General features: G+C 43.3%; 1 protein-coding gene across 2 annotated transcripts; it reads left to right on the top strand.

Annotated features, from left to right (window-relative positions):
- Positions 1-123: 123 nt before the first annotated feature.
- ZNF304 (zinc finger protein 304) lies at positions 124-23,391 on the top strand. Of its 2 annotated transcripts, XM_049899839.1 has the most exons (5): positions 124-181; positions 9,575-10,154; positions 11,202-11,270; positions 13,558-13,684; positions 18,237-23,391. In XM_049899839.1, exons 2-5 carry the CDS (start codon positions 10,122-10,124, stop codon positions 20,036-20,038), a joined length of 2,031 nt encoding a protein of 676 aa, XP_049755796.1. In that variant the 5' UTR covers positions 124-181; positions 9,575-10,121; the 3' UTR covers positions 20,039-23,391. The 2 variants fall into 2 exon arrangements, with proteins under 2 accessions (XP_049755796.1, XP_049755797.1); XM_049899840.1 differs by lacking the exons at positions 124-181; positions 11,202-11,270.
- Positions 23,392-24,228: the final 837 nt, after the last annotated feature.

Raw genomic sequence — 24,228 nt, 5'->3', positions numbered from 1 at the left:
CTTTTAGAAACTGACCCACCTAGAGTCTGACTTTACATCTGCGAATTTATCCAAGAGAGACACAGTGGTTATTTTGCACTTAGGAAAACCTTCAGCCATATCTTTCTCCTTAATTTACAATGCAGAATTATCTCAGGAATATTTTTAAAAAGGAAGAGGTGTAGAAGAGCAAAGAAACAGGGTAACAAATGTCATTCCTTCCTTGTTGGGGAGAGGGGAATGTGGTTTCAGAGGTAAAAGCATCTCATCCTTTTTATTTGTCTTGTGCTGTCCGTTGTCAGGAGAGTTGGACAGTTGAGGGTAGGGCTGGAAACATTTATTGAATGCCTCCTTTGTTCCACAACATCATGTTTACCCTTGAGGAGTGTAAGTCTTTATGATTAATATGAGCTGTGAAATACTTTGTCATATTTAAGGATCTAAGGATATAAGTGCAAAATGGTAGGATTTACTTACTGTACCACTTAAGTTCTTAAAGTCTTTGATTTTTAAAAAAACAAACCACTTGTGTATTTAACCTCCCGGTATGCACACATTTTCTTGATCCCACTCTAATTTTGTTTTCCTCCGGAATATGAATATGGTAGGTTAGCTGTGTGACCTTCCCAGGTAAGTCTTAGTTCTTTCCTCTCAGTGGGGTTGCTCAGCTTTATTAATCCTCAGTAGAGAGGCTTCTCCATGTCCACCTCAACAGTTTTCAAGGTATTGAATTACCACGAAAACAAAATAAAGCGCAGCTAAATTAAGTTAAAGGATCATGATAAACTCAGGGGAAAAGAAAAAAAAAAAGAAGATTTTCTTTTTCATGTGCTTTAGGTGAAAGTTCACAGCTGAAGTTAATTTACACAAATTTATACACATGTTATTATGTGACTCTAGTTGCTATCCCTGTAGTGTGACAGCACACTCCCTCTTTCCACACCGGGTTTCCCACATACATTGAACCAGCTCCCATCCCTTCCTGCCTTCTCATCGAGCCTCCTGACAGGAGCTGCCCATTTAGTCTCCTGTATCTACTTGAACTAAGAAGCACACTCTTCATGAGTATTATTTTATGTTTTATAGTCCAGTCTTATCTTTGTCTGAAGAGTTGGCTCCAGGAATGGTTTTAGTTCTGGGTTAACAGAGGGTCAGGAGCCATGTCTTTTGGGGTTCCTCTAGTCTCAGACCATTATGTCTGGTCCTTTTACCTGAATTTGAGTTCTGCACCCAACTTTTTTCCTGCTCCATCAGGGACTCTCTGTTGTGTTCCCTGTCAGGGCGGTCGTTGGTGGTAGCCAGGCACCAGCTGGTTCTTCTGACCTCAGGCTGATGGAGTCTCTGGTTTATGTGGCTGTTTTGTCTCTTGTGGTGTAGTGGTTAAGAGTTTGGCTGCCAACCAAAAGGTCAGCATTTCAGATCTACCAGGCGCTCCTTGGAAACTCTGTGGGGCAGTTGTACTCTGTCCTGTAGGGTCGTTATGAATTGGAATCAACGCGATGGCATCGGGTTTGGTTTTTTGGTTTTTTGTGTCTTAGGCTAATGTTTTCCTTGCGTCTTTGGTGTTCTTCATTCTCCTTTGCTCCAGATGGGCTGGGACCACTTGAAGCATCTTAGATGGCTGCTCATAAGCTTTTAAGACCCCAGATGCCACTAACCAAAGTGGGATGTAGAACATCTTCTTAATAAACTTTGTTAAACCAGTTGATCTAGATGTCCCCCAAAACCATGGTCCCCAGACCCCCGTCCCTGCTACTCTGTCCCTCAAAGTGTTTGGTTATGTTCAGGAAGCTGAATAGCTTTTGGTTTAGTCCAGTTGTGCCCACTTACCCTGTATTATGTGTTGTCTTTCCCTTCACCTAATATAATTCTTGTTTACTATCTACTGAATTCCACTCTCTCTCCCTCCCCACCCTCGTAACCATCAAAGAATGTTTTCTTGTGTGTTTCAACCTTTTCTTGAGTTCTTATAATAGTGGGTCTCATACAATATTTGTCCTTTTGTGACTAACTAATTTGATTCAGCATAATGCCTTCCAGATTCCTCCATGTTGTGAGATGTTTTTCAGATTCATTGTTCTATATCTTTGCGTAGTATTCCGTTGTGTGAACATACCATCATCTGTTTATCCATTCATCTGTTGAAGGGCATCTATTTTGTTTCCACTTTTTGCTATTGTGAACAATGCTGCAGTGAACATGGGCATGTATATATCTATTCGTGTGACAGCTGTTATTTCTCTAGGATATATTCCTAGGAGTGGAATTGCTGGATCGTATGGTACTTCTATTTCTAGCTTTTTAAGGAAGTGCTAAATCAATTTCCAAAGTGGTTGTGCCATTTTGCATTCCCACCAGCAATGTATAAGTGTTCCAGTCTCTCCATAAACCCTCCAACATTTATTATTTTGTGTTTTTTGAGTTAATATTAGCCTTGTTGGGGTGAGACGGTATCTCATTGTAGTTTTGATTTGCATTTTTCTAATGGCTAATGATAGTGTGCATTTCTTCATGTATCTTTTAGTCGCCTGAATGTTTTCTTTGGTGAAGTGCCTGTTCATATCCTTTGCCCATTTTTTAATTGGGATATTTGTCTTTTTGCTGTTGAGGTTTTACAGTATCTTATAGATTTTAAAGATTAGACCCTTATCAGATATGTCGTAGCCAAAAATTTTTTCCCAGTCTATAGGTTGTCTTTTTACTCTTTTGGTGAAGTCTTTGATGAGCATAAGTGTTTGATTTTTAGAAGCTCCGAGTTATCTAGTTTCTCTCCTGGTGTTCACGTATCGTGAGTTACGTTTTGTATTTTGTTTATGACATGTATTGGGGCTCTTAACGTTGTCTCTATTTTTTCTTCTGTGATCTTTATCGTTTTAGATTTTTTGCTCTTTATTTAGGTCTTTGACCCATTTAGAGTTAGTTTTTGTACATGGTGTGAGGTATGGGTCTTGTTTCATTTTTTTGCAGATGAATATGCAGGTATGCCAGCACCATTTGTTAAAGGCACTGTCTTTTTTCCATTTAACAGACTTTGGGCCTTTGTCAAATATCAGCTGCTTATAGGTGGATGAGTTTATATCTGGATTCTCAATTCTGTTACATTGGTCTATGTATCTGCTGTTGTACCAGTACCAGACTGTTTTGACTACTGTGGTGGTATAAAAGGTTCTAAAATCAGGTAGTGTAAGGCCTCCCACTTTGTTCTTCTTCAGTAATGCTTTACTTATCTGGGGCGTCTTCCCTTTCCATATGAAGTTGGTAATTTGTTTCTCCATCACATTAAAAAATGTCATTGGAGTTTGGATTGAGATTGCATTGCATCTTTAGATCACTTTGGGTAGAAGTGACATTTTCACAATGTTCAATCTTCCTCTCCATGAGCATGGTATGTTTTTCCACTTACGTAGGTCTCTTTTGGTTTCTTGCAGCAGTGTCCTGTAGTTTTCTTCGTATAGGTCTTTTACGTCTTTGGTTAGATTTATTCCTAAGTAATTTATTTTCTTGGGGGCTATTGTAAATGGTATTGATTTGGTGATTTCCTCTTCAAAGTTCTCTTTGTTGCTGTAGAGGAATCCAACTGATGTTTGTATGTTTATCTCATATCCTGATTCTTTGCTGAAATCTTCTGTTACTTCCAGTAATTTTCTTGTGGATTCTTTGGGGTTTTCTGTGTGTAAGATCATATCATCTGCAAATACGGATAGTTTTACTTCTTCCTTACCAATTTGGATGTGCTTTATTTCTTTTTCTAGCCTAATTGCTCTGACTAGGACCTCCAGCACAATGTTGAATAAAAGTGGTGATAAAAGTCATGCTTGTCTGGTTCCCTTTCTCAGGGGGAATTCTTCCAGACTCTCTCCATTTAGGATGATGTTGGCTGTTGGCTTTCTATAAATGCCCTTTATTATGTTGAGGAATTTCCCTTCTATTCCTATTTTGCTGAGAGTTTTTATCATGAATGGGTGTTAGACTTTGTCAAATGCTTTTTCTGCATCAATTGATATCATGTGATTCTTTTGTTTATGTGATGGATTACATTGATTGGTTTTCTAATGTTGAACCATCCCTGCTCACCTGGTATGAAACCCTCTTGGTCATGGTGAATTATTTTTTTGAATCCTATTGGCTAGAATTTTGTTGAGGATTTTTGCATCTATGTTCATGAGGGATATTGGTAATTTTCTTTTTTTGTGGTGTCTTTACCTGGTTTTGGTATCAGGGGTATGGTGGGTTCATAGAATGAGTTCAGGAGTATTCCATCCTTTTCTGTGTTTTGAAATACTTTTAGTAGTAATAGTGTTAACTGTTCTCTGAAAGTATGGTAGAATTCTCCAGTAAAGCCCTCAGGGCCAGGGCTTTTTTTTGTTGGGAATTTTTTAATTACCTCTTCAATGTCTTCTTTTGTCATAGGTTTATTTAGATTTTCTGCCTCGGTTTGTGTTAGTTTCGGTAGGTAGTGTGTTTCTAGAAATTTGTTCATGTCTTCTAGGTTTTCAAATTTGTTGGAGTACAGTTTTTCATAGTATCCTGTTATGATTCTTTTAATTTCATTTGGGTCTGTTGTGATGTCACCCATCTCATTTCTTATTTGGGTTATTTGCTTCCTCTTGAGGTTTCCTTTTGTCATTTTGGCCAGTGGTTTATCAATTTTGTTCATCTTTTCAAAGAACCAGCTTTTGGTCTTGTTACCTCTTTCGGTTGTTTTTCTATTCTCTGTTTCACTGATTTCTTCTCTAATTTTATTATTTCCTTTCTTATGGTGCCCGTGGGCATCTTTTGCTGCTCTTTTTCTATTTGTTCAAGTAGTAGGGTTAGAGTTTTGATTTTGGCCCTTTCTTCTTTTTGGATGTGTACATTTAGTACTATAAATTGACCTCTGAACACAGCTTTTACTGTGTCCCAGAGGTTCTGGTAAGATGTGTTTTCATTCTCATTTGATTCTGTGAATTTCTTTATTCCATCCTTGATTTCTTCTATAACTCAGTAGCTTTTGAGCAAGGTGTTGTTCACTTTCCATGTATTTGGTTTTTCTTTTTTCCTTGCTGTTTCTGTTATTGATTTCTACTTTTATGACTTTATGGTCAGAAAAGATGCTTTGTAATATTTCAGTGTTTTGGATTCTGTTAAGGTTTGCTTTGTGGCCTAATTCTGGAGAATGTTTCATGTGCCTTGGAAAAGAAAGTATACTTGGCTGCTGTGGGTGGAGTGTTCTGTATCTATCTATGAGATCAAGTTGGTTGATTCTGACATTTAGATCTTCTGCGTCTTTATTGAGCTTCTTTCTGGATGTTCTGTCCTTCACTGAAAGTGGTGTGTTGAACTCTTCTACTATTTTAGTGGAGCTGCTTCTCTTTTCAGTGCTGTTAGAGTTTGTTTTATGTATTTTGGAGCCCTGTTGTTGGGTGCGTAAATATTTATTATGGTTATGTCCTTCTGGCGTATTACCTCTTTAATCATTATATAGTGTCCTTCTTTATCCTTTGTGGTAGATTTTGCTTTAAAGTCTATTTTGTCAGAGATTAATATTGCCACTCCTGCTCATTTTTTTTTGTTGTTGTTTGCTTCATATATTTTTTTCCATTCTTTGAGTTTTAGTTTGTTCTTGTCTTTGAGTCTAAGGTGTGTCTCTTGTAGGCAGCATATAGATGGAGCATATTTTTTTATACGTTCTGTCACTGTCTGTTTCTTTATTGGTCCATGTAGTCTATTTACATTCAGCGTAATTATTGATAGGTATGAATTTAGTGCTGTCAATTTGATGTATTTTGTGTGTGTGTGTTGTTGACAGTTTCTTTGTTCTTAATTTTCTGTTCTGAGTCGTTTTTCTTTATGTGTTTTCTTTTCATCTTTTTCATCGTTGATTTTGTATTAGCTGAGTCTTTATGGAACCTTATTTTTAATCTTATGAAAGATTGTTGAAGACTTGCTGTAACTGATGGAAATTTCCACAGGCAAACCAGCATGTGTACATGCAGGTATGTGTGAGTTTCATAATTACAATCATGCTGCACTCAGTCATTGATGACAGTATTTTGCAATTCCTCCTTTGGCATTTTCTTTGAGCCTGGGTTTTGAGCTGTATGTCATAGTATTACCTTATGTTAAAAAAAAATGTTGTACAGATAGATATAAAAATAATCATGTACCCACTGTGAAGCCCCTCAGGGCCTTTTTAAATGACTACATGTGTAGTCTTGCATTAGGATTGTGCTGAGAATCTGTTTTATGTTGGCTTTAATGGTTGTCATTATTGTGAATGAAACTTTTAGATCTTTTCGGTGAAATGTCTCATAATCCTTCACCATGCCCTAGGCCCCAAAGTTTGCTTTTTTAAAAAATGTTTTATGTTTGACATTTACATCTCTGATCATTTTTTAATTAACTTTTGTATTGCTGCGAGGTGGAAGTTGAATTTGCTTCTGTCTCTGTTTTTCCTTTTTTCTTTTGTCTAGGGGTAGTCAGTTGTTCTGACACCATTTGTTGGAAAGACTGTGCTGCCTCCACTGAATTGCTGTTGCCCCTGTGTCAGGAATCAGTTGGGCATATTCATGTTGGTGTATTTCTTGGGTCTTTGTACTCTTCCATTGATATATGTGTCTGAACCTCTGTCAGTACCATAGTGCCTTGATTACCTAGTAAATCTTAAAATGGGTAATGTGATTCTCTGTTCTACATTCTTTTTTTAAGGTTGATTTAACTTACCTAGTTCCCTGGAGAAGGACGTCATGCTTGGTAGAGGGTCAGCGAAAGAAAGTAAGACCCCCAGTGAGATGGATTGACATAGTAGGTGCAATAGTGGGCTGAGACATAGCAACAATTGTGAGGATGGCACAGCATTAGGCAGTGTTTCCTTCTCTTGTACATACGGTTGTTAAAAGTAAGAGCTGACTCAATGGCACCCAACAACAACAACAGTCCCTTTCGCTTTCCATATATGTTCTAGAATATGCTTATGTATATACAAAACATTTTGGTGGGATTTTGATAGAAATTGCATTAAGCCTACCAGAGCCTTGGTGTCCAGAATTTTTATTGGGGCTCACTCACGTAGACATGGTTAACCCTCTCGCATGGCTGACGTTAGTGTCTAGCCCCTCTAGAGGTTGAGCTAATACTGCATGGCCCAAGTCTCGCACCATAAATCACATTGTTAGTATAGACTGTCTGGCATGGCTAGGCTTCCAGGTAAACAGAGACACTCTTAACAGGCAGGGGATTCCAAGAGCTTATAGATTACCTCCCAGGAGCTGGAGAAAAAAGCTCAAACTTTTCTTTGGGCAAGGGTAATGCTTTCCTGCATAAGCCACCCCCTGGCCCTTTGGCCAAGGCTTGCGTAAAGCAAAGCAATCATATTTATGTGCGCATCCACATTTAGTACAGCATTCACATGAGATACAGCAATAGTATCAGTATGAATATGCCTAATATTTGGAAAAGCCAATGTAGGATAGAGTTAGGTGTAAAGAAACTAATTTTTCCTGTGCATTCATCCTAAAGCCATTACATTTCATATTTTTGTACTGATACGATTGTGTGCTTCCTCCACTATTTGTAGCTTATGATAAACCTGTGTAGAACTATGTAGCATAGAAATTAGCTATTGGTTAGTTAAACCTATTTCTTCCTCAGGACAGTCATTTCCCTATGGTATCGTATCCTGATAAGGCTTTAGCTCAGTCTCCCAATGCATTTGATCATCAGAATCAGTATTATCATGTGACTTATCTACCTAAGGTAGCTGAATCTTCTGAACAAGACAGGTGTCACACCATATCGCTGTATGTGACCTGAAAAAGAGTTAAAAGATACTGGCACATTACTAAGTCTAATTCCATTATTAATAATTGGTCCAGTGGTCAAACTGATGGATGGTACTAGGTGCTAACCAATACTACTTTTTTTTTCTGGACACTCAAGAGGACAGCATGGCCCAGCTTTCCTAACACTTGATTTGGGACCATGCGAATGAGCTTTGCCAATGGAATATGGGCAGAAATGATTCTGAAAATGTTTCTTCTTTATACCAAATCATTTACATTCCTTCTGGGGTTGTCTCCTTGGAGCTTAGTGGTTCCAATTTTTCCATCTCCCCAGCATTTAGTGCTCCCTTGAAGCTGCAAGATCACATGATGGGAAGATAGTGGCTTGATGAGGATGGGAACTAGTGATCCTGTCTATCACTAGGTATCAAGTTGAGCTGAGCCATCTCCTAATCACGCATTTGTACTGGGTCTGCATGCCTTGAGGGCCAGAGGGGAAGGCATGAGGGTGTTGAGGCCCTGGTTCCTGTGAATTAGACATGAATTAGTGCTGTGTCATCCTATGAAATAAAGGATGACATGAGACCATGTTAAGTTCACTGTCCATTTACGCCTGAGGGCAGTTAGTCCCGATACTCCCAAGTTTTGAAGTATGTGGCCTGTAAGATTGCATCCCTTGGGCAATAGAACTACCAGTGATTTATGATATATTTCTTAAAATACTAAAGAGTATAAAGGTGTGCTTTTGGCGAAAAAATTAACAACTATGATGCTACTGGCTGAGTCAGGGAGTCATGGTATTTTATGTTTTGAAAAATATCACCAGTGACCTGGCTAAAAGGTGTCTTCTGTGACTTACCCTCCAGTGTATGTGAGAATCTTGTGATAAACATGCTAATAACAACAGTGGCTCTTATGTGTTTTGCAGTATCTATATGCCAGGTCCTGTGCTAAGCACTTTTCGTCTCACCTCCCATTAAGTAAGTTACAGAATGTTCCCATTTTAGTTACGTTTTTTATTTTTTCAGTACTGAACTTTGAAAGAGAGCTCAGTGCTCAAACTAGGGCCCTACCTGTAGGGTGACTGTGCCACTAGGACTAGGTTGGATCCCAGAACTTGCATTTTCAAGTTCACAGGAGATGCTGATGCTGCCAAACCAGGGACTAACATTTGGGAACCACTGAATTAGAAGAACTTAAAACACTACTTGGTGTCCCTGTGTGGTACAAAGGTTAAGTGCCTACTAGCCAAAAGATTCGTGCTTCGGACCCCTGGGAAGACAGGCCTGGCGATCTTATTCCGTAAGGCCACATCCTTGAAAACCCAATGGATCAAATCTACTCTGCACACATGGGGTCGCCATGAGTCAGAATCGGTGAAAACACTGAAAAATATGTTGCTGTTGAGTTGATTGCGACTCACAGCTTTCCTATATGACAGAGTAGAACCGCCCCATAGGGTTTCCAAAGGTTTTATCTTTAAACGAAGCAGACAGCACAGCTTCCTCGCGGAGCAGATGGTGGGTTTGAACTGTGGACCCTTCCGTTAGCAGCTAAGCGGTTTAACCACTGCACCACCAGGGCGCCTGAAAACACAAAAAGGCCACGATCCCGCTATACTCATTTTTCAATTTGAATCCTGGTTCTCAAAGCTCAGAGAGGTGAAGCAGCTCTCCCAGAGCCTCAGAAGTAGGATTAAAAAGTGGGTCACCTGTTTTAGTCCTCTGTGTGCCTGGGCTTGTCCCTGGCGACCACGGAAATCTTGATGCGTCCCCTTTAAGAGGACTTGCGCGCTTCAGAACAAAGTTTCTCAATCCTTTCTCTCCGGTCTCTAGCGCAGCGCCGCTTTGCTGTTGCCATGGAGAAGAGGAAAGGTGCGCAACGTACGGTTGGATACAGGATTAAAACTACATTACCCAGAAGTCTGTGCGTAGCACATTGGCCCAATAACAGCTCGGTATATTGGTCTTTCTTGCTGGCCGGGGCGGTACTTCCGGTGTCACCTTCGTCGATGTCATTTGCCGCGCCTGTCAGTACTCCCGGTGTGGCCCGGTCCAGCGTCCTGTTGTCGGAACCGAGCAAGGAAAGACGCTCAAAGGGGTAGAGCGTTCCTCTGTGCCTTTGTTACTAGCCGTGTCCGGTATCTGTGGGACGAACAGCCTCAAGCGGGGTGTCAGTCGGGGTCGCGAGCTTCCCAGGCCTCCTCGCGGGTCCTCGGTCTTTACCGCACCCAGAGAGTGGCCGCTGAGTCTGCGATCGTTCCACACGGGGAAGACTTAGGTCACCTTGCCCAGTTGAGGTGTTAGAGTTCTCCGGAGCCGGAGAAACACGCCCTGTTCTTCCGCCTCTCCCGACTCTATTTTGCCCACAGGATCCGATCCGATGGCGGCGGCGATGTCGACGGACCAGGCTCAGGTGAGTGGAGGGTCTCTCATGTAGAGGATCTTCTATCCTAGGACGTTCGCTTTCACCTCTCCTTGGCCTTGAGTGTAAAGGTCACGGTGGGCGGTCACTCTTTCGGGAATTGTGTGGAGACTTTCCAATTCGCACCAATCAATGGGATGATGTGTGGAAAGCTTATCAAAGCAGAGGAACTACCTTCTGCAAGTACTTGGAGACGAGAATGAGTTTGTAGTGTATCTTAGTTGTACTGCTATAACAAATACCACAAGCGGATGGCTTTATCAAAGAGAAATTTAGTAGGTTACAAGTCTAAATTCATGGTGTCATCTCCCAAGGAAGGCTTTCTCTCTCTAACGGCTCTGAAGGAAGTTCCTTGTCATCAATCTTCCCCCGGTCACGGAGCTTCTCAGGGGCAGGGACCCCATGTCCAAAGGTCGCGCTCTGCTCCTGGTGCACCTTTTTTGGTGATGTGAGGTCCCAAACTCTCTGCTTGTATGTGACCTGAAAAAGAGTTAAAAGATACTGGCACATTACTAATTCTAATTCCATTATTAATAATTGGTCCAGTGGTCAAACCGATGGATGGTGCTAGGTGCTAACCAATACTACTTTCTTTTTCTGGACACTCAGGAGGACAGCATGGCCCAGCCTTGTTTCCCTCTTGAGAGATAAAAGGTGGTGCAGTCCACACCCCAGGGAAACTCCTTTTTCCTTGGATCAGGGAGGTAACCTGAGTAAGGGTGGTGTTACAGTCCCACCCTAATCCTCTCAACGTAAAATCACAGTCACAAAATGGAGGACAGTCACACAAGACTGGAATAATGGCCTAATGAAGTTGATACACACATTTTTTGGGGGACATAATTCAATCCATGACACAGTGTTCCGGAGCTATAGGTCTTAATTGTCTCTTGGGAACGTAGAGCATGGGACAAAAGTCAGGCAGAAATGTTGGCCTGAGGAGTTGGGCCTCTGTTCGGAGGGTGGTGGGAGCCACGGAAGGTTTGGATCAGAGAAGGTGTTCTGATTCCAGTCTTAACAGATACACTTTGACTGCAGAGTGGAGACAAGATTGCTATGAGGGATGTTGTCAGAGACACCAGGAGAGAGTCTACTGCAATACTCCAGGTGAATGCTAATGGCAGATGGACCAGAGTGGTGGCAGTGGTGCTTAGAGAAGTTGGGTGGATTTTATATATCTTCTTGAAGTAGCTCTGACCAGGTTTTCTAATGAGAAATAGTGTTGTACTGGCACTCTTCATCTGTCCCTATCTCTGCACTTGAGACTGGGGTCCCTGGCTTCTAAATGTAGGCCACAGGTATAAGCAGAGAGGTTCCCATTTCTGTAAACTAATAGGATGAAGACCAGAGGGTGTGTTAGTCCCAGGAACAGATATGTGCAAATACTTGGAGGTGAGAATTGATTGGGAAGGCTCAAGGAATGACAGGTCTTAATTATGTTTCCTAGGAACAGAGAGCAGGGGACTGGAATCAGGTAGGAATGGCAGCCTGAGGAGGCAGGCCTCTCTTCTGAGGGTGGTGAAAGGCAGGGAAGCTATGGAACAGAGGAGGCAGTTGATCTGACTCAGGTCTTAGGGAGGAGGCTACTGCAATAGACTCCATGAGTGCTAGTGGTGACTGGCCCAAAGGGGTGACTGTGGAAATGGAAATAGTGGTTGGCTTTGGGATCTGATTTTTAAATAGGGGGGCTGGATTTTCTGATGTGAAGGGTGAGCAAGAGAAAGGGAAGAATCAGGGAAGGCGCCAAAGTTTTTTTGGTTTTAGCTGGTAGAATGATGGATATGCCATCAATTGAGAAGAGGAAGTTGGTGGTTGGAGTGATTTTCAGTAACTGTGTCAGGAGTTAGGTTTTAGCCATACTGAGTTTAAAAAGTTCCAGAGATCCCTCAGTTGAGGCATCAAGCTGGACTTACAGGTTTTGAGTTCTGAGAAGGGGTTCAGGTTGAAGAAGTCCAAAAGATGGCCTGTACATGGAATAGGGTTGAGCCATGAGTTAAATTTAGGGGGGGTATCAAGTCAGGAATCTCTAGGTGGTGAAAATGGTTAAGTGCTTGGTTACAAACCAAAAGGCTGGAGATTGACATCCACCCAGAAGAGCCTCGTAAGAAAGGCCTTGTGATCTACTTCTGAAATATCATGCTGTTATTGTTAGGTGCCATCGAGTCACTTCCAACTCATACTATGTACAACAGAACGAAACTCTGCCAGTTCCTGTGCCATCCTCACCATTGTTGCTATATTTGAGCCCATTCCATTGTTGCAGCCACTGTGTCAGTCCACCTCATTGAGGGTCTTCCTTTTTTTCACTGACCCTCTACTTTACCAAGCATGATGTTCTTCTCCAGGGACTGGTCCCTCTTGGTAACGTGTCTGAAGTATGTGAGACGAAGTCTCTCCATCCTCACTTCTAAGGAGCATTTTGGCTGTACTTCTTCTAAGACAGATTTATTCGCTCTTCTGTCAGTCCGTGGTATATTCATAACCATTGAAAACCCTATGGAGTACAGTTCTATCTGACACCATGAGTTGGAATCAACAATAACTGGTTTATCGTCCAGTCATAGTGGCAGTGCCATTAGTGAACAAAAAAGATGAAAGCAGGGACAGGGTCTCTTACTTGGGCACCTGGGTTGGGCTGGTGAGTGTTAGAGAGACAGATGAGCACTCCCTGGATGCCATGTGTAGAGTGGCATAGGGAATGTCATGCTGATGCATATAGTGTGGGCCAGGGGGTTGTCAGTGGTGGGGGTCCCAGATGTGAGAAAGGCATATTCCAAAGATTGACATGTATGTTGTGAATGTGAACTGATGGCCTTAAGACCATAGTAATGGAGGCTTCAGAGCTGTGGTGGCACAATGATTAAGCACTCAGCTGCTAACCGAAAGTCAGTTGTTAAAACCCACCAGCCACTCTGTGGGAGAGAAAACCTGATGATCTGCTCCTGTGAAGACTAAAGTCTAGGAAACCCTACAGGGAGCTTCGCCTGTGTCATAGAGGGTCACTATGAGTCAGAATTGATTCAGTGGCACACAACAACAACAACATTGGAGGCTTATGGGAGAATGCTGAACCCATGTTTCATTGTGTCTGGAGAGCATGACCCGATGCGTGATCTGGAAGACACCAGGAAAGCTGCCTGGGAGGAGAGTGTTTGGGACCCTGCATTCCAGAGCTTAGATGGCATCAATCTGCACACCTACCTGGTCCTGCTCTGGGCTGGATTCAGTCATCAGTTGAACATGAGGAAGCAGACACTAGTGATGCCAGAGCCTGGTACCTGCTCTGAGTTAGGAGCTGGAGAGGAGAGTGAGCAGGAGGTGGATGTGTGAGTGGATAGACTGGGAGTCCTGGGAGAGATACGGCCTGTGGGCTCAATTGTCCCTATTATCTCAGGGCTCTGTGACCTTCGAGGACGTGTTTGTGTACTTCTCCCGGGACGAGTGGGGACTCCTTGATGAGGCTCAGAGACTCCTGTACCGCAATGTGATGCTGGAGAACTTTGCCTTGGTGGCCTCCCTGGGTAAGTCCCTGTTATCTATTGTTATGTGGCAGATTACTCCAAAATTCGATGGTTAATAACAAGAGAAAATTATTATCTCCCTTCGTTCAGTGGGTCAGGAATCTGGTCACAGCTTACCTGGAGGCTTTGGGCTCAAGGTTTCTGATGAGGTTGCAGTCAAGCTATTGGACAGAGCTGCAGTCTTCATGTGAAAGCCTGTCTAGGGAAGAATCCACTTACAATCTCACTCATGTGGTTGCTTCCAAGATTTAGTTTCTTGTGGCCTTTTGGACTGTGAGCATAAGTCCCTTCCTGGCTGTTGACCAGAGGCCTCCCGCAGTTCCTTGTCATGTCGGCCTTCTCATAGCGTACCTTATAATGTGGAGGCTGGCTTCTCTCTGAGCAAGTGAGCAAGGATAGAAGCCAGTCTTTTTGTAGCCTAATCTCAAAAGTGGCATCCCATCATTTTTGCCATATTTTGTTCCTCGAAAAGAGTTAGTCAGTCTACTCTGCAGTTAAGGGAAGATGTTTATACAAGGGCAAGAACACCAGGAGGTAGAGGGGGTTAGAAGCTGGTGAAATGGACATGAAAAGAGAGAGTGGAGGGAGAGAGTGGGTTGTCTCATTAGGGGGAGAGCATTTGGGAGTATGTAGCAAGGTGTATATAAGTTTTTGTGTGAGAGACTGACTTGATATGTAAACTTTCACTTAAAGCGCAATAAAAATTAAAAGAAAAAAAAAAAAATGAATACCAGGAGCTGGCAATCACTGGGGCATCTCAAAGGGAACCTTCCACAGGCCCTCACATTTACTCTAGCATCTTGGGAGGGTTTTGTTCTCTTTTTCCCTAGGGGCAGCTCTGTCTATTCCACAGCCAGATCAGAGACACTTCTCCCTGCCTTCTTAGGCTCTCGAAGTAGGTTCTATGAGTGCCAGGACTGGGCTGTGTGTGGTGTCCCAAGCCTCTCTGAGTGGTCTCAACACCTGCTGCCCTAGAGTCTTATGGGAAGGAGTTAGGGGCCCTGGAGTTTTACATTCAGCTCAACAAATCCTACATGGCAGATCCTACATAGCAGAACCGCAGTGTCCCAGGGTCTGCCTCCCTTCTCTAGCTGGCATGGCCTGGGGCCCGATTGTGCCAGCAATTGCAGAGACTGACATGGTCACTGCTGGCAGAGGCCTCAGGACTATTCTGCCAGATCCTCCTTGGAGATTTTCTTTTCTTTTTTCTCTTAGGTAATTTATTTTGTTGTTGTTGTTGAGAATATACACAGCAATACGTACACCAATTCACCATTTCTACTTATAAAATTCAGTGACATTGTTTAAACTCTTTGAGTTGTGCGGCTGTTCTCACCCTCCTTTTCTGAGTTGTTCATCTCCCACTGATAGAACTCACTGCCCCCTGAGATTCTCATGGAAGGTTTTTTTGTTTGTTTTTTTAACATTTAGTTTTCTTCTCTGTGGGGTCAGTCGCCCTGGGCCAGTGCTTGCCACTCATCTGTCATCTTTCCTTTAGGACATTCACCTTCCAGGTCTCATGTAGTTGCCCATTTGGAAAGGGGCAGAAAGACCCAGGTGCCTGAAAGGGTGAACAGGACTCCAGGCACACCAGGATCAGCCCCGCGCGGGTTTGGCCCTGCTGTGGGGGTGGCGGGTGTGATGTCAAGCCTGGGCTCACATTGTACTTTCAACCTGTTCTGTGTGCACTGATGTTTTGTTGCCCAGGCCAGTAGTGATACATCATTTCTACCTTCTCCTCCTCCTCTTTTTTTATTTTTTTAATTGTTGTAAAATATGAGCAACATTTGGTAGTTAAACATTTTTTACACATATACTTTGGTGATACCAATTACATTAATCATAGTATCCGTTGCCAGATTTTCCATCACCATAAATAGCTACTTAGGGTTTCCTAAAAAGTGACTCCTCCTTTCCCTCTCCTTCCTGTCCCTGGTTGTTGTTGTTGTTCAGTGCCTTTGAGTTTAAGACTCACAGTGACCCCATATGGCAGAGAACTGCCCCGTAGGGTTTTCTAGGCTGTATCTGTTGCCAGATTTTCCATCACCATAAATAGCTATTCAGTGTTTCCTTAGGAGTGAATTCCCCCTTCCCCTCTCCCTCCTGCCCCTGGCTGTTGTTGTTAGGTGCTTTCAAGTTGATTTTAAGGCTCACAGTGACCCCATGTGACAGAGAAGTGCCCCATAGGGTTTTCTAGGCTGTAATTTTTACAGGAGCAGCTTGCCAGGTCTTTCTCCCACCAAACTACTTGGTGGGTTCAAACCACCAACCTTTCGTTTAGTAATTGAGCACTTAATGATTGTGCCACCAGGGCTTCTCCTCCTCTGGTAACTACTAATAAACTTTGTTCTCTATGTGCAGTTGTCTATTCTAGGTATTTTTTATAAGTAGGATCAAACAATATTTGTTCTTTTATGATTGACTTACCTCACTCAGCATGATGTTTTCAAGGTTCATCCATGTTGTGGCATGGATCAGCACTTCATTTCTCTTTATGGCTCAATAGCATTCCATTTGGATCCCTAGTGGTGCAGTGCTTAAGAGCTTGGCTGCTAACCAAAAGGTTGGCAGTTCAAATTCACCAGCCATTGTATATCAGTGCCACATTTTGTTTATCTTTTCATCTATTGATGGACATTTGGGTTGTTTCCACCTTTGGCTATTGTGAAAAGTGCTTTCAGTTCTTTTGAGTACGTCCCTAGGATTGGAATTGCTGAGTCATATGGTAGTTCCCTAAAAGGAGTCCTGGTGGCACAATGTTTAAGTGCTCTGCTGCTAATAGAAAGGTAGGCAGTTTGAACCCACCCAGCAGCTCCACAGGAGAAAAGACCTGGTGATCTGCTTCTGTAAAGATTAAAGTCTAGTAAATCCTATTGGGCAGTTCTGCTCTCTCACACGGTATCACTGTGAGTCAAAAATCAACTCGATGGCATCTAACAACAACATGGTAGTTCTTCCTTCTCCTTCTTGGCAGTGTTAAAAATGTAGGACTTTTTGGTTTAATAGTAGTAGTAGGAGTAGTAATAGTATCATTGTCAGAACCTGTCTAACTTCAGGGTCATTAATACAAATCAAGATCAGCTCAAGGCTGATCCCTATGAAGTAAAAGGTCAGACATACCTTCACTTTCCAACCTTTTTACCAATTCTGACACCACCCCTTCTCTCCACAACACCCTCTACTTCTCTGCTGGGTTCAGTAATCCTATGAAGTGGTCACACAGAACTTACAGACCATAGTTAGAGTTAAGTTGTTTATTAAGGAACAACTTGAAATCAGAATCAACACGCTACAACTCAGGATCGGAATCAGGAAGCATGCAGGCAAAATCTCCCTTCTTCAGTACTGGACAGCTCTCTCAGCTCCTCTGGGCCATGCAGGGCTCCTCTTGGCCTCCTCAGAACAGGCTTCTCTTGGATCCTGTTGTCTTTCACCACTGACTCTTCCACAGGCCCTTTTCGGGGCCTTACATCACCAACTCTGCCACTGGGCCCCTTCTGGGCCTCTCGTTGTCTTTAGTGTTGCAGCCCTTGGCCTGTGTTACAGCTCTCTTAGGAGTTTCTTTCCTTCTTCCTCTCTCTCTATCCCTTCTTCTCTGTTTTATCTTCCTTTTGCTTCTTTATGCTACTTCTTTCCCTGCTTTTTTCTGTCTGACAAACCTCTGGGATTGGTTGCTTACATACACAACTTCTTATCAATTTCAAGGCATGGCCCCCCTAGTGGGACCAAAACCTGACTAATCCCTTCTTGGTAGGCCACAAAGACTTCATCTGTATAGTAGGGTACAGCTAACTTCATTTGCATAGTCTATTGACCAGTCCCTGCAAGGTGCATACCAATCGCAGGGCAGGCTGAAGACTGGACTATGACCAGACAAAAATAATCAGACCAAGTTGTTTACAGCTACCCAGGAAGTGTAACAAACCCTTTGGGCAGAAAACTAGGACAAAGGTAATACCTCAGGGCTTAGGGGAAACATCTCTAAAGCTGGTTTTCCAAAGAGCCAAGGCAAAAGGCCACATAAAGGAACTTATTTCACCACATCTGTCATTTCTTCTCTGTCTTCTACGTCTTGGCTGTTGCCCCACTTCTCTAGCCTCCATGTCTCACCCATTGTCCTGTGTGTTCTGCAACATTGTCTGTGTTTAGTTTGTCTTGAGGTATGTACATAATCTTATTAGTCCTTGAACACTAGCTATTTCCTTGCAGTCAGATTTTCTTGGGCTTGGAAACACATTTCTGCACAGGGCCCACCTGAAACCTGTAGCCAAGGCGCTGCTGAAACCTGTCTGCAGTGGATTTAGAGACCTTGCTTCTCCTCCCTATACTGTATACCGACTTATATATTTACCCAGTGTTAATATTCCCCCATTTTGTGACCTCTAGAGGCCCAGCACAGACAATGGGCTCGTAATCACTCTGATCCTAGCTCCCCTGTCCCACCAACAATCCCATGGACTCATTCCTAGTTATTTCACATACACATTTATGATGGGGCTGCCATTCTCCACTAGTGTCAGCCTGCACTTCACCAGCATGTCTCTGCTTTCAGGTTGTTGGCATGAAGCAGAGGAGGCAACACCTTCTGAGCAGGACGTTTCTCTGGAAGGAGTGTCACAGGTCAGGACTCTGTCCACCCAGAAAGCCTACCCATGTGAGAGGTGTGACCCAATCTTGGAAGACATTGTACACCTGGCTCAGCACCAGGGATCACACCCCACCCAGAAACCATGCATGTGTGGGCCAAGTGGGAGAGACTTCTCGTCTGGTGCAAATTTTGACCAGCAACAGGAGCCACACAGTGCAGAGAATCCATTCAGAAAAAATGACAATCAAGCTTCATTTGTGAAGAGCTATGCAGTCCACATGCCAGGGTGGCCCTTCGTGTACAGAGAGGAAGGAACGGGCCTCCTGGACAGCCCTGGCCTCTTCCAGCAACAGGCCACTCACACTGAGGTAAGCCCATCCAAAAAGACTGAGTGCATGGAGTCCTTTCTGCACAGCTCCACTCTTGGCAAGCACCAGGGTGCCCACACTGGACAGACGTTGTTCAATTATAACAACTGTGGGGAAGCCTTCCTGAAGACCTTCACTCTCCTCGACAACTGGATCGCTCAGACTGAAGACAGACCCTTTAGATGCTTCACGTGTGGAAATGCCTTCAAGGAGAAATCAGGTCTTATTAAACACAGAAAAACTCACAGAGGAGAAACAGCTCATGTGTGTAAGGAATGTGGAAAGGCCTTTACTCACCTGTCCCACCTCAGAACACACCAGAAATTTCATACTGGGAAAAGGCATTACACATGCAGTGAATGTGGGAAGGCCTTCAGTCGCAAAGACACCCTTGTTCAACACCAGAGAGTTCACACTGGAGAAAGATCTTATGACTGCAGCGAATGTGGAAAAGCCTACAGCAGAAACTCCCACCTTGTTCAGCACCAGAGAATTCACACTGGAGAAAGGCCTTATAAGTGTGGTGAATGTGGGAAAGCCTTCAGCCGGAAAGACACACTTGTTCAGCACCAAAGATTTCATACTGGAGAAAGGCCTTATGAGTGTAGCGAATGTGGGAAATTCTTTAGCCAAAGTTCCCACCTTATTGAGCACTGGAGAATTCATACTGGGGCAAGGCCTTATGAGTGCTTTGAATGTGGAAAATTCTTTAGCCATAACTCCAGTCTCATTAAACATCGAAGAGTCCACACAGGAGCAAGGTCTTATGTATGCAGCAAATGCAGTAAAGCCTTCAGCTGCAAGGACACACTTGTCCAGCACCAGATAATTCACACCGGAGTAAGGCCTTATGAATGCAGTGAATGTGGCAAAGCCTTCAGCCGCAAAGACACTCTTGTTCAGCACCAGAAAATCCACACTGGAGAAAGGCCTTATGAGTGTGGCGAATGTGGGAAATTCTTCAGCCATAGCTCCAATCTTATTGTTCACCAGAGAATTCATACTGGAGCAAAGCCTTATGAGTGTAGCGAATGTGGGAAGTGCTTTAGCCACAATTCCAGCCTCAATCTACACCAGAGAGTCCACACAGGAGCAAGGCCTTATGTGTGCAGTGAATGTGGGAAAACCTATATCAGTAGCTCCCACCTTGTCCAACACATGAAAGTCCACACTGGAGCAAGGCCTTATGAGTGCAGTGAGTGTGGGAAATTCTTTAGCCGCAACTCTAGCCTCATTTTACACCGGAGAGTTCACACTGGAGAAAAGCCATATGTGTGCAGTGAATGTGGGAAAGCTTATAGCAGAAGGTCTCATCTTGTTCGGCACAAGAAAGTGCACTCTAGGGAAAGGTCTCATGAGTGCAATAATTTTGTTAACCCTTTAGCTGCATCTCTCTAACTTGTCAACACTAGAATATTCACAGAGGAAGGTTTTATGAGTGCATAAAATATGCAGTTTCCTTGTCAAACCCAGTAGGACTCACACGAGTACCCTTTGTGAGAGAGCCCTCAGCCAGCAGGTGAGCCTTGTCCATTCAGATGCCCATACTGAGGAGATTCCCACTGAGTGCCACATGCATTGGAAGCTGCCACACATTGCATTGCACTTTCTAAAATGTCCTGGGTTATGTCACTGCCAGTGCCTATGGTGGAAGCTATCTCATTGCTACTGGCCATCAGGGACCAGTGTGTGTTGGTCACCCCAGTACGTCCAGGGAAGACAGACCTTCGTGTTGTCTCTCCTATTCCCTGGAGAGAATCACAAGTGTTTTGAGCCTTCTTGAGGGTCCTCATTTCTTCCCCTTATGACTGGTTTCTGAGCAGATGTGACCTAGCTCTGGCCAGAAGGCTTTGAGCTGGGATCTGCTAGAGGCTTCCAAAGAAGTCGCCCCTTCTTCATTGATGCCGTTGGCTATACGTGTGATAAAGCTCTGATGGATTTGTCCTGCTTCCAAGTCACCCAGCCTTGTAACTGCCTGCCTCATGCTGTTCTGGTTCTTGTAGCGATAAAGGCATTATTGTGTAAGCCTTTACTCTTGGGAGACCTGTTTACTGTGTGGAGTGAATTGAGAAAAGAATAGGGTCTGCCAGCATGAAGGTGGGAACACCTTTTGTGGGTGCCCCCAACTTTATGTGCCTGGAGGGGACAAGAGGATTGCAGAGAAAAAGTCCAAGTGGAGTTTGCCCAAGACCTTCCAGGTAGAACTGATGACTCTGTGAACCTAATCCTGTGGCCTGGTTATGAGGATTTCCTGTAAGCCCAGAAAACATCCTGAGGAGGAGAATGTTGATAGCACCCTCCAGTGCTCTTGAGAGCAGCATGAGTTGAGTCTCTTGTACCCAGGAATTGTCCCACATTCCCCACCACTGTGGAGGAACTGCTGTCTCCCAAACCTGTATGGGAGCCAGCCCACTGACATCCAGAGTCCCGTAGGTGGGTATCATTGACTGTATGAGCTACAGGTCAGGCGGGAATCAACTGGTACAGAGACACTCAGTACAGAAATACTGAGATAGTTGGGAAGACTGTGGCAAATGAGAAGGGGTGTGTCTATTATAAAGTGACATCCACAGATGGCCATGTGATTATGGCTGTGTAGGATAAGGGTGTGGAAATTTGCAAGACCTGTAGACCTCTATCTCCTTTGGCATGACTGACAATCTAAAGGGTTCTGGAGGCCCGGAGCCTCCCTAGAGTGTTGAACCTTATGGCCATTGCTGTATAGGCAGGAAGTCCAGGCCTGAGAGAATACAAGTCCTTCAGTCCAGGGGTGGGGCTTCTCTGACCCAGCCAGCATTTCCGGTGACTGAAGTGGACATGGTCTTCATTGTGCTCCAGTTTCTGCTGCCATTGATGCCAGGCTGACCCTCCACATGTTGGGAAGAGTGGTATGGTAGAGTCAAAATAGTTGGCAGATCTGATTTTCCAAGAGGCATAGTGGTTGTTGTTAGGTGCTTTAGGCCAGTTCAACTCATAGCGACCCCGTGTGACAGAGCAGAACTTCCTTATAGGTTTTTCTAGGCCATAATTTTTACGGAAGCAGATCACCAGGTGTTTCTCCCACAGAGCAGCTGAGTGCTTAACCATACACATGGTGGATAAAGGTATTTTATGCAGAACACTTTGTTGTTAACAGCTTTATTGAAGTACAATTGACATGCAATAAACTGCACATATTTAAAGTGTAAAATTTGATGTTTTAGCATGTACGTACACCTCTGAAACCATTACCACAATCACGATTATGAACACATTGAACACACTCAAAAATTTCCCCATGTCCCTTCATAATCCCTTCCAGTCAATTCTGTCAGATCTCCCTCGTTGCTGTTCCAAGCAAATTGTTGATTTGCTTTATGTCATCAGCCTTTTTTAAGAATTTTATTTAAGGGGAATCATACAATATTTACTCTTTTTTATCCTCATGGTGATGAAGTGGGGTCTCTAGCTTTTTTCACTAAGCATAACTATTTTGAGATTTATACATGTTGAATTTATCCATAGTTCCTTTTTATTGCTGAGTAGTATTTCATTATATAGATATACCTTTTTTTTTTTTTTAAATCCATTCAGCTGTTAATGGGTAGTTTCGTTCTTTCCAGTTTTTGGCTATCATGAATAAAGCTGCCGTGAAGACTTGTGTACAAGCTTTTAGATGGATGTATGTTTTATTTCTCTTGGGTAAATATCTAGGAATGGAATGGTGGGGTCATAGGGTTGATGAATGTATTATTTTTTAAAAGAAACTACCACGAACTGTGCTTCAAAGTAATTGTACCATTTTACATTCACAGCAGCAGGGTATGACTCTTCAGTTGCCTCGCAACCCCTCTGACAGTTGGTATTCATCTGTTTAATTATAGTAATCTCAGTTTATATTCTAGATTTAAAAACAAAAACAAGAACCAGTGGCTATTGAATCTGCTCTGACTCATGGCAACCCATGAGTGTCAAAACAGAACAGTGCACCACAGGGTTTTCGGTGGCTGAGTATTTGGAAGCAGATTTGCCAGATCTTTCCTCTGAGGCATCTCTGGGTGGGCTCAAGCACCAACTTTTCAGTTAGCAGCCAAGCACGTAAAGTGTGCACCACCCAGGGTCTACTGTATATAGCACAAAACCAAACCTATTGTTACGAAGTCGATTCTGACTCATGGCAACCCCATATGTTGCACAGTAGAACTGTTCCATAGGGTTTTCTTGGCTGTAATCTTTAAAGAAGCAGATCTCTAGGCCTTCCTTCCAGGTGCTTCTGGGTGGTTTTGAACTGTCAACCTTCAGTTTGGTTGTTGTTCTTAGGTGCTGTTGAGTCAGTTCCGACTCATAGTGACCTTATGCACAACAGAACAAAACACTGCCCGGTCCTTACAATCGTTGTTATACTTGAGCTCATTGTTGCAGTCACTGTCAATCCACCTCATTAAGGGTCTTCTCTTTTCCGCTGACCCTTTACTCTGCCATGCATGATGTCCTTCTCCAGGGACTGATCCCTCCTGGCAACATGTCTGAAGTGTGTAAGACACAGTCTCGCCACCTTGCTTCTAAGGAGCATTCTGGTTGTACTTCTTCTAAGATAGATTGGTCTTAGATTCTCAGGTTGGTAGTTAAGCACAAATCATTTGTGCCATCTAGATACCTTCTATATAGCATGTTGTTGTTAGGTGCTGTTGAGTCTATCTCAACTCGTAGTGCCCCATGTGACAGAGTAGAACTGCCCCATAGGATTTTCTACGCAGTAATCTTTTTTTTTTTTTTTTTTTTAATCTTTATAGGTGCAGATCGTCAGGTCTTTCTCCCATGGAGCCACTGGGTAGGTTCAAACTGCCAACCTTTTGGTCGTCAGCGGAGCACTTTAACTGTTTGCACTTCCAGGTCCCCTCTTGTGTGGCATACCTGTTGCCGATGAGGTAATTCAGACTCATAGCGACCCTACAGAACAGAGTAGAACTGCCCATAGATTTTCCAAGGATGTAATCTTCACCAAAGCAGACTGCCACATCTTTCTCCCATGGAGTGGCTGGTGGGTTCAAACTGCCAACCTTTCAGTTAGCCACTGAGTGCCTAACCAATATGCCACCAGGGTCCTTCATATATAACATTAAAAAAAAAAAAAAAAACATTGCCATTGAGTTGATTCCCACTCATAGCAACCCTATAACATAGTATTCCTCTAATAAATAATAGAAAATCTGATATGTTATTTTCAAAAAAGAATTGGGAAAACATGTACTGATGTGATTTTTGCAATCTCAGTTCAAAAATACCATCACTTTAGGCAGTTCCCTTTTGTCTTAAGAGGTGCATGTACCCAATCCACAGGAATCACAGAAGGATGGAACATTCTTGACCATGCATCATAGACCCTGGGTGGTGCAAACTTTATGTGCTTGGCTGCTAACTGAAAAGTTGGTGCTTGGGCCCACCCAGAGATGCCTCAGAGGAAAGATCTGGCAATCTGCTTCCAAATACTCAGGAATGTGTTGTCTTATGAAAACACAGATTCTTTGGCCTGAACTCCAGAGTGTCTGACTCAGTAGGTCTGGGGTTGCGAGTGAGAAATGCACTCCTAATGAATCTCCAGATGGTGC

Source organism: Elephas maximus, chromosome 11, assembly GCF_024166365.1.
Source record: "Elephas maximus indicus isolate mEleMax1 chromosome 11, mEleMax1 primary haplotype, whole genome shotgun sequence".
NCBI lineage: Eukaryota > Metazoa > Chordata > Mammalia > Proboscidea > Elephantidae > Elephas > Elephas maximus.
This window is presented reverse-complemented; position numbering and strand designations above follow the sequence as displayed.

What these genes read in the sequence shown, in the direction of transcription:
- ZNF304 (XM_049899839.1), top strand. Translation starts at nt 10,122, where the DNA reads ATGGCGGCGGCGATGTCGACGGACCAGGCTCAG. An exon ending in AGTCTACTGCAATACTCCAG is followed by an intron (nt 11,271 to 13,557) that starts GTGAATGCTAAT and finishes CTATTATCTCAG; the next exon opens with GGCTCTGTGACCTTCGAGGA. An exon ending in TGCCTTGGTGGCCTCCCTGG is followed by an intron (nt 13,685 to 18,236) that starts GTAAGTCCCTGT and finishes CTCTGCTTTCAG; the next exon opens with GTTGTTGGCATGAAGCAGAG.